At 36.5% G+C, this 13,569-nt stretch overlaps 2 protein-coding genes across 2 annotated transcripts; one reads left to right on the top strand and one right to left on the bottom strand.

Moving 5' to 3' along the window:
• Window positions 1-1,214: 1,214 nt before the first annotated feature.
• On the bottom strand, window positions 1,215-4,492 carry LOC103329977 (2-aminoethanethiol dioxygenase, putative (DUF1637)). The gene is made up of 5 exons (XM_008232514.3): window positions 3,855-4,492; window positions 2,998-3,116; window positions 2,742-2,904; window positions 1,799-2,017; window positions 1,215-1,691 (listed from the first exon to the last, which is right to left on the bottom strand). Exons 1-5 carry the CDS (start codon window positions 4,075-4,077, stop codon window positions 1,567-1,569), a joined length of 849 nt encoding a protein of 282 aa, XP_008230736.1. The 5' UTR covers window positions 4,078-4,492; the 3' UTR covers window positions 1,215-1,566.
• A 5,064-nt stretch (window positions 4,493-9,556) lies between these two features.
• LOC103329976 (V-type proton ATPase subunit d2) lies at window positions 9,557-13,223 on the top strand. The gene is made up of 10 exons (XM_089049975.1): window positions 9,557-9,971; window positions 10,693-10,813; window positions 11,089-11,196; window positions 11,320-11,422; window positions 11,649-11,729; window positions 11,809-11,894; window positions 11,995-12,054; window positions 12,153-12,201; window positions 12,560-12,694; window positions 12,801-13,223. Exons 1-10 carry the CDS (start codon window positions 9,791-9,793, stop codon window positions 12,930-12,932), a joined length of 1,056 nt encoding a protein of 351 aa, XP_088906101.1. The 5' UTR covers window positions 9,557-9,790; the 3' UTR covers window positions 12,933-13,223.
• Window positions 13,224-13,569: the final 346 nt, after the last annotated feature.

The raw sequence follows: 13,569 nt of genomic DNA, 5'->3' as shown, positions 1-13,569 counted from the left end.
TTAGGCAATACGAGGTCGTATTGAGCACATCGTCAGTCCAATCCTCTCAGTCTCAGGTGTCATTGCAGACGCTAGCTAGTTACAGAAATGTATGTAGTGTAGAAGGCCATGCATGCCTAATCTTGGGCAGACCCACCACAGAATCCATGAGTAGAACAAAGTATCGTCGTTCAAAAACAAAACAAACAAGTCTACACGCATACATATTACATATATAATATATATATATATATATATATATATAATGGAAGCAGAAAAGGAAATAAGAAAGGAAAAGCCATGACAAAGAGGGAGAGGTGAGGGCATGCATCATGCATGTTACGTATATATAAATGCAGGTAGGGTTTTGATTGGGATGGCTTAGCATTATTGTTAGGTTATGGAGGAGTTTACTCTACTTTTTAATTATGTTCTGTCCGTTATTCTGTTCAAACAAGGTTGCATACACATAAAGATATACGTACGTACGAGGGTTAGAGTCCTTCCTTCCTTATGTTATATTTCTACGATGCATTATGCATAGGATAGGATATATGTGTGTATATATATATATATATCAATGCGTGCAGCTTCCTTCCTATGCGAAAACAATTTAATGGAAACTTCTTCTTGTTTCTTTCTCCGACGAAGGCAAAGGCAAGGCACCCGCGCGCTTCTTTCCTTCAACTTCAACTTGTCTCTGTCTCAAAAGTCGCAGACTTCTCCCCCACACACCCATGTGCTATACCTATATGCGTGTGTGTGTGTATATATATTATTCCAAACTCAAGATCAAAATACGACAAAGCAGCCAAACAGGCATCTCATCTCTTCTTTCGACATATGCAAAATGCATGCATTGCCCCACAAAACAACCACTACTACTACTTTTGAGGTTTAATGATCCAGACCTACGTCACGTCGTTTCTAGCAAACTACACTGTACACCTCTCTCTCTCTCTCTCTCTCTCTCTCTCTCTCTCTCTCTCTCTCTCTCTCTCTCTCTCTCTCTCTCATCGTTTATTATAATAAGCTAATAATAACTAGGCCGCAGAACACGCACTCATTTTCCTCTCACCATAAAATAAAACATGGGGTATCCCACCAAGACCAAACTCCTTTTTTCTATTCTATTTTTATTTAAAAAACATTTAAAGAAGGAGAAATGATATCATCAGAAACTAGATAGATGCGGCGGAAGGGGGTTAAAGCCAAGGCAAGTATGAAACAGAGGGTGCAACCAAAACGACAATTAGTTGTCTCATCAGTGCACTTTCATCCTCATTTCCAGTGCACTTAGAACATTTCTATTCGTTGTTGCTTTTTCCTTTTTAGTTATGTACATCAACTGTTGAAAAAAAAAACACCACCAAGTGCCTCACGTCCCACGAACAAGAAGACAAAAAAGAAAAACGACATACAGAGCCAAAAAGAAAACAGAACAAAAGTACTGCTGCTGCCCTCAATTAAGCAGCCACTGACAACATCGACGGAAGCAACGGAATGGTGACGCGGATGGATGAAATGGCACGGCGATGGAGATGGCATGGCGATGTAGACAAGTGAAAATGGAATGGTGAGATCAGATCAATTCTCCACTATTTTGGGGCCCCTGTACTTGGCTCCATCTACAGCTAAGTCCTCCGGTTTCTCTATCTCTTGAAGCCAAGCATAACCTTCCTTCTCTTCTTCAGCCACTGATACTCCATCAACTGAAATTCCAAAACAGAAAACCACACAATCAAGATTCTCAAACTTACAAAAAGATCGATCGGCTCTCATTCCCAGTTGGAAAGAAAAATCTAAGTGAAGTTGGTACCTGAGAAATGAGAAAATGGGAAATCAAGGTAGTATTGGCAGTGTCGACCATCTGGATCAGAATATGGGGGACCGAGCACATCAAGCACCGCGCATGCTGTCACTGCTGTGAAGCAGTGCATGTTCCCTCCATCAGCTGGATATAGGATGGAAGTGTTGCAAGGAGCAGTAAAATCGGCATCAACCTTAACTTTGGCCAAACGAACACCAGGAGGGGTAGCTGCATAAATGAAAGCACTTCAAACTGTTAACTTATTGTGGCAATACAGAGGGGAAGCTTTCTAAAGAAGAATAATAACAGTACCGTAAAAATACCACTCAAATGAAAACTGACTTGAAAGATCTTCCCAAGTGACCGAATATGATTCCTAGCACAGCATTCTTAAAATTGCTATTAAAACTGATGATCCTCATCACTTGGTTTTACAGGAAAATTTGAAGCATTCAAAAGTCATAATCATGAGCTAATAATCTTAATCTACAGATCCCATATGCAATTACACTTTACCCAACAGATAATAGGTCCAAAAGATAGGTAGGTTGACTTTTTCGTTAAGGCAAATCAGCATTGCGTTAATGTCAAAGTTTTATACAAAATTAGCCACTTTTATTTCTCATTTTGAGAAGTTATTATCAAGGAAATTTAAAATTTCAGACAGTTCAAAAATAATAATCATCGCATAAGACTTTCTCAAGGAAGATACTAATCTTGTCCATAAAATGTACCTGCTGCTTTGATTTACATTGCGCAAGAAAGGTCGCATCGCATTATGTCTTTAGTCTTTGTTTAAGGCTCATTTTTGCAGCTAATACCAATCAACACCAAACAGAAACGCATAATCTAAGCATAATGCTTTAATGACTGCTGGTATGCATATCTATAATTCAGTCTGTAATTTCTATCCACAAGGTAGAATAGTACAACCTTTAAAGAAAGAAATTACCTGGTGAAGGATTCGCACTTGTGGATTTGTCCTCTGGTGCATCAGCCACCCAATCATATGACTTGATATGCATGGTCCCAAAGAGAAGTTTACTGAAAACCGTCATTCCAGGGTGATTATGAAGGGGAAGGACACCTGAAGGTGGCAAGCAAAATATCCCCATCTGCATATAGGTAATGCAATATAAGAACAAAATCAATGGCGGACTGAATTTGCATCATACAATGCATTAAGTACCTCAAAGAAGCTTACTTACTGAAAATTTTTCACACTCGTGCAGGTGCAGGTATGTTATTGCTGGGGTTCGTCTAGCTACTGTCATCCGGAAGTACGGCAATTCAGGAGTGAGGCCGACATCAGCAGGTTCCATGGTATCTGCATCAAAACAAGCCAAGCCTATAAGCCACATTGGATAGATAGTACATTCTTTTTGGGAACAAATTCAAAGAAAATAAAAAAATTAGGACCGCGATCCTTTCAAAAACCTAAATTGATCAGGTTAAATGCAAATAACACTCGAGTATAAGTATTAAAAAAACAGAGTCCAGCTGTAAAGATATGAAACAACATGTACTGGTACTGCCACAAAACATTTTTTTATACAGCAAAGTTAGGCCCCAACCCCGAGGATGAATATATACATGCACACATTAGTGCATGTATGCAGCCGCAAAACTGAAATGCATGTACCAATATGCAACGACAGATAATATGATTAAAAAAACAAAGCCACTTGCAGATAACAGACAGACACCCTTCAAGATAATTCAAATTCCACGCGCAAGATTGGTACGAACATGTGAAATAGTGACAACCCACGCCGTCATTACCATCAAAATTGAGACGCACATATCACAAATGACACTATTAGACACGAAAATTTGGCACCTTTGACAGAGCAAATACAGCTTAATGCAATCTAAAAGCAACAGAACAACAACGGTTAAATAAAAAAGTTCAGCGATTCTCAAACGGTGAAATTACACAAAAAACCAACATTGAGCCTCAAGTCAATGCAATCATCAAAATTCAGAGACACATCCCACATGAATAACACATTGATCATACTAAATTTGAAATCAGCCAATGATGCAAAAGCAGACATAAGCATACCCAAAACAGAGCGTAGCCGTTGGATATCTTCAGGGGAGGGAACAATCCCGGCACCACAAAAGGAAAAGACATCCTTGCACGTCTGGTATAGCCTCTGAACCGGCGACATCTTCCGATGACGTCGCCGGCACTTCCTGGGTTTGCTATGCGAATTCGTCTCCACCGGCAATCCGTAAATCTCCTTATTACCTTTGCGATTGGGCGTCGTCGTCTCAATCCCCATTCACACTCAAAATTCCAGCTTCAATCAAAACCCCGAAAGATATAAAATTTTCGATCTGGGTATTTTGAAAAACTCAAGAAAATGCAAAATTTCGATCTGGGTGCATACCCAATTGAGGAAGAACTAAGAAACAGCCTGAAAACGAGAAAAACAGAGCAGAGGAAACAGAGGAGGAGAGAGAGTGGAGAGTGATACCAAAAGGTACGGTTTTGAGAACGGTTAGTGTGTACTGGATGAGTGGTAAAAGGAGGACAGAGATGTGAAATTTGGCAGCTCTGTTGAAGAAGGAGAAGGTGGGCGAGGATGGAATGGGTATAAAAGGGGACAAATGGTCCTAGGGTTAGCTGAAAGAGAAAGACAGTTGGTTTTGGTATGAGGGAGTGAAAACCAGGGGCCATGTTTGGCTTTCCAGTGGGCTGTTCCAACAGCGGATTTTTATCCACTCCCTCCTTCTCTTTGGCCTTCCTATGTTTGCCCCTCCTTTTTCTAGTTTTCACAGTCCACTCTATTTATGGAAATTTATATTCTTATATATTAGGTTTTTATTTTTCTTTTCTCTGTTTTCATTTTTCCATTTTCTAATTTTCTCCTCTCTCTTTTTTTTTCTTTTTTCTACTATCTATATCAAAATATTGAGGGGATCCCCGGTTTGCAACCCAAATCTTTCAATTTTAGAGGCAAAACCACCTTCTGATATGGAGAATCCAAATCTGTTCCTGTATTTTTACACACCTTTCTGAGGAAGTAGACTTTGTATATATGTCCAATGAAGACGGTTGCGTCTGATTCTAATAATAATTACGTGAAGTCAACGACACAGTAACGTATTTATTAACTTTTTGTAGTCTAACACAATGTGTCATACGTGCTTACTTATCTGAATTTTTCAATTAAAATATTTATACAAATTTTTCATACAATTTTTATATATGTCAAATGCTTGTACAAATTTATGAAAATTGCATGAATACAACTTATATTCATTTTGATTTCTTGTAGGATGATTCCCCAATTATAAACTATTATATAATATATGTGAGTACTTACCAACCCTTACCTTTTCATGAATATGATAGTTTGATAGTATGTTTATGATCTAAATTCGATAATTCATCAAGTTCGTTTGGGAGTGATTATAGATAGACCATAATCACTTTAGGGGAGAAGCAACTTCCATGTGCTTCTTCATATAATTACATTTTTGTGATTTTAAGTAATTAATCAACTTCCAAACGAGCCCTCACTTAACAAATGATATATGAATTACAGTCGATATCATCTGCTAATAATCCAATAGGATTTAATACAATATATAAAATTTGAATCTCTTATGAGTTTAAAACATTTAAACCTTTTTAGTTAATTAAAAGGTTTGCTACCAAGGAACTACATTTCAAATTAAATAGTTAATTTGCAATTTTTATACAAGCGATATTGGGAAGAGGAATTTAAATCTATAACTTAAGGTGTAAAGGGTCAATGCTATTAACAAACTACTTAAACTACAAGTTTCTTGCTAATTTTTATTTATTTAGATAATCATTAAAGACGCTATTTGTAAAGTTAAAATTTTCAATTGTTCTTTTTTTTGGCAATACATATTAAACAAATCAGATCGGGTTATCCTATGAGATATTTGTTAACTTAACAAATAGGACATGAATTTGTTTATTATTAATATTTCGGAATCGAATCGGATCAAATATACCGTATTTCATTTTGTCCTATGTATACAAATTTGTATATACTTGAAATTTATAAATAATTTACTATTCATACGTTTATTAAATTCATAAGGCAAGTCAAGCATTCTTTCTTACTGTCCAAAAATTTTATAAAAAAAAAACACACCCACAAAATTATTTCCTGCTTAGTTGTCTCCTTTTCTTATTTCGGAAGGGTATTATACTTCACCCGTCACAATAAAAGTATAGAATTATGTAGTTTATCAAGAAGAAAAAAAGAAAAAAAAATATTGTATGCATTGGTAATTGACATTGAATACTATGTAAAATAGTAAAAAAATATTTCCCTTTCGCATTATTATTTATTTATTATAACAAGATTGAAAAGGAAACTTCAAATACACAAAACCCTTGTCTTTAAAAATAATAATAATAATACACAAAGCACTCATTCTCTTTACCCCCAGGGGGATAAACAATAACCCAACGATCTTTACTTTATTTATAAATAATTATTAACTTTATTTTCATTTTTGGATATATAACAAACAAGGTACTAAGAGATTTGTAAAATGGTAAAGAGTTGGTGGGTTTGAATGGAATTGACTGCAAGAAAAGAAGATAAGCTCTGCAAATCTGCAGTGTTTTTAGTACGTTTTCAAAGCCACACCTTTCTCACGACCCCGCAGAAAGAAATACGAGAGTGGCAAAAAAAGATAAAAAAAACCAGATGACAGATCCATCCCCAGGTTCTAACCTCGTGAACTTGTAAGGTCAAGGAGGTAGCATGTTAGTCTTTGTTAGTCTTTTGGAATTATGGCTCTGCCTCTCTGCCTCTCTGACTCTCTGACTCTCTGAGTTGTTGTTTCTGAAAAAGCTTCTGTTCATCCCCAGCTCATCAGAATTAAGTATGGAAAACGTTTTCTCGACCCCAAGAAAAAACAATAGTAAGGGAAAAGTTTTTTATAATGTATTTAAATATTTATATAATATTATTAGCTATCTACATATATAAGATGCCAAACGAGAGAGTGCACACGTACGTGGTTTTATTAAAGGAAATCAAAGGCAGTTTTAGCTTTTATAACTCTAGGGAAAAATCGGCGCACACACATAAATATATACAAGAAGAAATTCTTAATTTGGACAAACGAAACTTAGCTTGTGTTTGTATTGTTCTGCGTTGTATGTATGCAATTTATTTATTTTTTAGATGTGGAAAAGAGAGTTACAAGACAAAGCGTCTAGAGCACGCAAACTTAAAGAGGTCAAAATAGAAAGGAGAAACAACAGATAAGGGGAGATGATGATCCCAAATACAATGCATCTGCATTGTATGTATGTTACTGTTGTCGATCATTGCTAGTTTTTTTCTTTCTTTCTAGATGCTTGGATTTGGATCAATCAATATGGATGTTATATATCATGGTTATCAAATTTCAAATTCAAACTAAGCTACTATTTTCCTGAAATTTGACATAAAGGAATTGAATATGTTTCCTCAAATTAACGATGATATATATATATATATATCATACATCTTTAAGTAGTGAAAAATTCTAAACCTAATGAATGGGGTTATTGACTATTTCAGGATTTGGTCGTGAAAGCAAAAGCTTGACTGAGATCGATTCACACTCAAGTGATCGATTCGGGACCCGACTTGAGAGTGTTACGTGCTACACGTGCCTTTTCAGTTTGGTCTCTTTGATTAACATCAATAACTCTCACTCACTCACTTATGTTGGAACGAAGACATGGAGTAGTCAAGTCAACATGATCAACAATGATGTTGAAAAACGTTGCGCAGTTGTGTAGGTATGCATCATGCATGCGTAACACTTTACATATGAACACAAACATAATTATTGACAAGCGGAATGTGTCAAGTCCAACCAATCGTGTCTCACAGTTATTCATCAAATGCTATAGCGTTACTTATTAAAATTAAATTAAGTTCGAAGTATGACGCATCATTAATTTGATCAACAAAAATTAGAGAAAAAGAAAAGAAAAGAGTCTTGTGTGAATTTGAAACCTGTATAAATCCTTGGCTGATCAGCCGCCTGCTGAGCATGGTAACATTGCTTGCTTGCTTTGGTTTGTTGGACCTTGGAAGAATCGAGACCGACCATTAAAACAAATGTACAAGTATCGTGTACGTAGTTGGGCGGCTATCATCATCGTATGGTGTAAGCAATGACCGCAGAATATAATAGGTATTGGCACATTGGGTGATGATGGTTTCTCTATAGATTTTGGTTCTGAATATTCTGCCCAACTGATGATAAGAGATAGAGAGATATATCCTTTTATGGCCGGCCACCCCTCCCAAATACTCTAAATAATGGCGCGCATGGGTCACGTGGCCAATGAAATCTTGCTTAGCGCTTCCACATGGAAAACCTCCGAGGGCACGTGGGATACAATATAAGTTGGTTTAGTTTTACGTGGCAAACAACGGCAGGAAGGAACACACAAGAAAAATAAAATAAAAATTATGGGGGGAAAAGAAGAAAAAAGAAAGGTTTATATATCACACCCACCCACTATGTACTTGGCTTGGCCTTTCAAAATGATATCGGATTAGATGTTTTGTAGTTGTTTTAAGATGGCAGACATGGCTTGAGCTTCTTTAAAATATTTGGTTTCCCATAACCTAGAGATTCGAATTCGATTAGTCCGACGATACGTTTTGATACTATAATCACGCCATGCTTATTATTAAAATTGTGGAAAAAAAATTCGTTGTTGGTCCTCATGGTTTATTGGATTTTTCATTCTGATTCATGTGATTTCAATTTTGGTACTTTGACCTCAATAGTTTAGTGCTCTCGCAATTTGAGGACACATTTAAACATTTCGTTCAATTCCGTGACAAAGTAAGCATGTGTCCCTAACATATTTAAAACGTAATTAGAAGAAAATCGATATAATTTGAAACATGTCATTGAATTAAGAGAAATTTAAAATCACGTGGATAAATTTAACATATTTGAAATTAGGAGGAGTGATGAAAAAAAAAAAGGGGGGAAATCAGAGACCAATAATGACATAGCAAAGTTAAAGACCAATAATGACATTTAATTTTAAAGTCTATGATCCCACATGTTGAACTTGATTAAATTTATGAAAAATATATATGATTCAGATTTCATATATAAAAAAAAAAAAAAACAAGAATCACATTCTATACCAATAGAAGTCTTCTTTCATTTCTCAATGATGAAGTAAGACTAAGCTCATGAGCTTATTATTCTAGGTCGGAATAAGTTTATAGAATCTTCTTTTTTACGTCCCTACTGTATGACGATGTGGGGACGTAAAAAAGAAAAGATATACACTATCCATTAGATGATTAACGCTTTTCATTCCAATTTAAATATTTCTTGTTCCAAAAAGTAGTTGCAAAGAATTCCAAAAATTGCCTATACAAGTCAATGATGCATGACATTAATTAAAATAAAATAAAAATGGTCTCTTGTAACCTCTTTTTTTTTTTTTTTTTGGGTGTGGGGACAAATCTCTTGGTCAACGGACTAATCTTATTTATTTATTTATTTAATTTTTTTGTACATGGGTCCAAATGATTGGGCCTTAAGATGGGCCCACCAATGCCCTTGAGGCCTGATAGAGTCAAAGTTACGGCGACAAAAAAGCCCAGCCCAATATATCACCCGCCACGGGCGACCCGCCACCACGGGAAAGGGTTTTGGGCATTATACAAAATGAAAAGGGCATTTGTGTAATTTCACACCGTATACTAATGAACCAGATTTGTTTTCTCTGAATCTGAATTGCTATCACATTCGAGCTCTCATCACAGGTCATCGTCTCTCCCCTGATTTTACCCTCTTTAAACCTGCGATTAAGCTCCGTCTGCTTCGTTAGGGTTTTCATTTTTCTTTCATTGTTTTTTTTTCCTGCAGAAGGGGGCATCTGGTTTTTGATCATCCCCTTTCTCTCCTGCAACATCTTCAATTTTCAGATCGGGCAGTGGCAGATCGCGTAAATTTGAATTTGACAAAATGTACGGCTTCGAGGCGATGACGTTCAACATTCACGGCGGGTACTTGGAGGCCATAGTACGGGGACACCGTGCGGGCCTTCTCACTGCCGCCGATTACAACAATTTGTGCCAGTGCGAGACCCTCGACGATATTAAGATGCACCTTTCTGCCACCGAGTATGGGCCCTACCTCCAAAATGGTGCGTTCAACATCTATCTTTCTCTAGTTTCTTCGATTTTGTGAGCCCTCTGTTTGTTTCCTGAGGAAATTGAACAGAATTGGAAACTGAATTTTGGATCGAATGCTTAGATTTAGGCGTTTGTTCTGGACTATTAGTCTAGCTTATCGATCTGAGATGTAGGTTATATTAGGGCTTGGATTCGGTGTTGGTTCAATTGAATTAGAATTAGTAAGAGCAGCACTATGATCCAACCTTAGTGTTTCACGAATGCTATGGTTTTAAATACGCGAACTTTGCAGGCGGATTAATATATTAGGGTGCATTTGGATATGCTGAATAAAAAGGGGGATTTGGGTTTGGCTGCTTAGTTTATATTGTTTGCATCAAATGTTAAGTAAAGATAAAAGAGTTTGATACTTTTTGTTAATGGATTGAAATAAAACTTTTTGTCTAAGTGATTAAAGAGTGAATTTGATCTGCACTCTGTATAACTTCAATTGTGTTTCTGAAGAAGAGTATCACAATTAAGGTGTTCCAAAAATACGTGCATCATTGGGACTGTGAAACTGAAGGAACAAAAGTAGGCTCAACTTAATGGAAGACAAAAGGATCAATCTTTTTCCTCCTTATGCATACAACTACATTTGACAACTCTCTGTCTCTCTCTCTCTGTCTCTCTCTGTCTCTCTCTCTCTGAAGTCAATATTCATGCTCTGCTTATTTGACAACTTTCTCGCAGAACCATCCCCATTGCATACAACTACAATTGTGGAAAAGTGCACCCTTAAATTGGTTGATGAGTATAAGCACATGCTATGCCAAGCCACAGAGCCCTTGTCAACCTTTTTGGAGTACATTACGTATGTAGCTTGCTGTCTGATTTTTGTTATTTTTTTAATGTAGTTTATTTTGTATTTTATTATAATATGAGAAAAGGTGTTGGGACCATAAACTTGATTTGGGCCTTTGCCGGGGTAGTACTGAGCATATAACACTGGGCCACTTTCTGGCCTTTATTCAAGGCTGGAGGATCTTTATGAAGTGTGAAATTACCATCTGTTGTGAAATTTATAAATAATTCATAACTAACATTGAGTTGTGATTGGGAATTTAATGTTTCTTATGCTCCATCTAGATATGGCCACATGATAGACAATGTTGTCCTGATTGTTACTGGAACCTTGCATGAGAGAGATGTTCAGGAACTCTTGGAAAAATGCCACCCTTTGGGCATGTTTGACAGGTATTGCATCCTCATAGATTTCTGTATTTCATTTTCTTTTATTTTCCCTTGTATCTACGTGTTTTCTTTGGCTTTTTAACATTCTATAAAACACCCAACTGAATTTCATTTTTGTCTCCTCAGCATTGCCACCCTGGCAGTTGCACAGAATATGCGGGAGCTTTACAGACTGGTGCTTGTTGACACACCACTTGCTCCTTACTTTTCTGAATGTATTACATCTGAGGTACAATTAGTGATCCCGTACCTTTATTTTCCAATTTTTTCTGTTTCTGTTTCGGTAGGCGTCCTTAATAACATGTGTTATTGCATCGATGGATGAGATGTCATCATCAAAACAATAATGGAGCCTCATTAGGGTGGGGATTGGGGCTAATATTGAATTTGATAGTTGTAGAAGGTTTCTGATTTTTAGTGTGTTCTGATTTTGTATTGCTCATTCTTTTTTACAGGACCTGGATGATATGAATATTGAAATAATGAGGAATACTCTTTACAAGGCATACCTTGAAGATTTCTACAGGTTTTGTCAGGTAAATTTTGATTTCTAAATCAAGAGTTTCATTCAAATTTTGTATCTTCTCATTAGTTTGGTTTTGATCTTTTGGACAGAAACTAGGTGGCGCCACAGCAGAGATCATGTCTGACTTACTTGCTTTTGAGGCTGACAGAAGGGCGGTCAATATTAGCATAAATAGGTATGCTAATATTGAGGTGCTGACAAGTTTTATTGAGATCATAGCTTATGTGGTTTCAGCAATCTTTTCATGGCCTCATGCTATTTTTCCTATGCTGCAGTATTGGAACTGAGCTTACTCGTGATGATCGCAGGAAGTTGTATTCTAGCTTTGGTTTGCTGTAAGCTCTTTGGTCATCCTGATTTGTTGGTGGCTTTTATATTTTTAGGTTCTATTCTGGATTGCTATCTCTGATAACTATTTGCTTGTTTCTTACAGTTATCCCTATGGCCATGAAGAACTCGCTGTCTGTGAGGACGTTGATCAGGTATGCTGTGTGTTTCAAGTGGTTTTATTTCTTGCCTAAATGGTGCTCCAGCTCTTGCTCCGTCTTTTCTTAAAGACCTTCTGCTATTTGAGGCAACAATAATGTGTTTCCTTCTGCATCATTATGTTTGAAGAAAAAGAATGAAAGTTAAAATTTATGACATTGTTTGTGTTCTCTGCATGATATCACCAGTCTGAATATATTTCTGCCACACTTAACTTCCTTCTCATCATATCTGGTCTCGATTTTGTCAAAATACGAACATCAGTTGATTATGCAATCTCGTTACTCATATTCTTAACATTTTCAAGTTGTAGTAGTGGTTTTCTCTTAGCCATCTACTTGTTTGTTGTCGTAGGTCCGTGGTGTCATGGAAAAATATCCTCCATATCAGGCTATCTTTTCAAAACTATCCTATGGTGAGAGCCAGATGCTTGACAAGGCATTTTATGAAGAGGAGGTGAAAAGGCTTTGCTTAGCATTTGAGCAACAGGTTGGTACTGCAGTTACTGTGAATCCATGTCTGTTTCATTTTCTAGGCCACACTTATCCTCAGTTCTCCATTCAGTCACTTGACATATTTGCCTTCTGACCTGCAGTTCCATTATGGTGTTTTCTTTGCATACATGAGGTTGAGGGAGCAGGAGATCAGAAATCTTATGTGGATATCTGAGTGTGTGGCTCAGAACCAGAAGTCCAGAGTTCATGACAGTGTGGTCTTCATATTTTAGTTTGGATTGGGACTCGAGACAGATCATTAGAGATAATTATTTGTTCTTTTGCATAATCTTCTGTAAATCTCCTCCCCGTCTTATCCTGGCACGAATTGTAGAGATGGGGGTGCAGTTGCGTTGTTTGCAATATCTGGTGTTCCTAATAAGCACTTTTGCATATATTCCAATTGTTCTTTTTAGAGGGAAAATGTCTTAAATTCCGAGATCGAACATGTGTCAGTTGTGAGGATAAACTGAATTTATGTATTGTAATTTGAGATAAAATATAGTAGCACTTATTCAAACTCATTACTATTTAGCATCTTGCATTTGGACACCATTCTAACTTCCTGAAGGCTGTGGACTGAACAGTTTGAAGCTATAATCGTCAACTGTATATGCTTTCTTCCAAGTGGAAAAACAAAAGTACAATTAACACCAAAATGGACAAAATTGCCCTTATTTATTTTTGGATTTTTAAGGAATTTTAACATTTGTATGCTTTGATTTGAAAGTTGAGAAGTTTTTCTGTCTTTTTTGAAAAAATTTAGTTTTTTTAAAAGCGAAAATTTTTTTTTTGGCAAAAACCTAAATTTATTATCGACCCAAACGTATGTTGGTATGGTCAAAAACGGCATGACGTCTCTCTGATGGA

The sequence above is a fragment of the Prunus mume genome, linkage group LG4, assembly GCF_029339155.1.
Source record: "Prunus mume cultivar Tortuosa linkage group LG4, ASM2933915v1, whole genome shotgun sequence".
NCBI classification, from domain to species: Eukaryota; Viridiplantae; Streptophyta; class Magnoliopsida; order Rosales; family Rosaceae; genus Prunus; species Prunus mume.
The sequence above is the reverse complement of the archived record's forward strand: the minus strand, read 5'-3'. Positions and strand labels throughout refer to the sequence as shown.

Bases quoted from the DNA above. Each gene is read 5' to 3' on its own strand.
- LOC103329977 (XM_008232514.3), bottom strand. From the start codon at position 4,077: ATGGGGATTGAGACGACGACGCCCAATCGCAAAGGTAATAAGGAGATT. The intron at 2,018-2,741 runs GTAATTTCTTTC...TCATTTATGCAG, and splicing joins AAGTGCGAATCCTTCACCAG to CTACCCCTCCTGGTGTTCGT. The intron at 1,692-1,798 runs GTACCAACTTCA...TTGGAATTTCAG, and splicing joins CCCATTTTCTCATTTCTCAG to TTGATGGAGTATCAGTGGCT.
- LOC103329976 (XM_089049975.1), top strand. From the start codon at position 9,791: ATGTACGGCTTCGAGGCGATGACGTTCAACATTCACGGCGGGTACTTG. The intron at 10,814-11,088 runs GTATGTAGCTTG...TGCTCCATCTAG, and splicing joins ACCTTTTTGGAGTACATTAC to ATATGGCCACATGATAGACA. The intron at 11,197-11,319 runs GTATTGCATCCT...TTGTCTCCTCAG, and splicing joins CCTTTGGGCATGTTTGACAG to CATTGCCACCCTGGCAGTTG.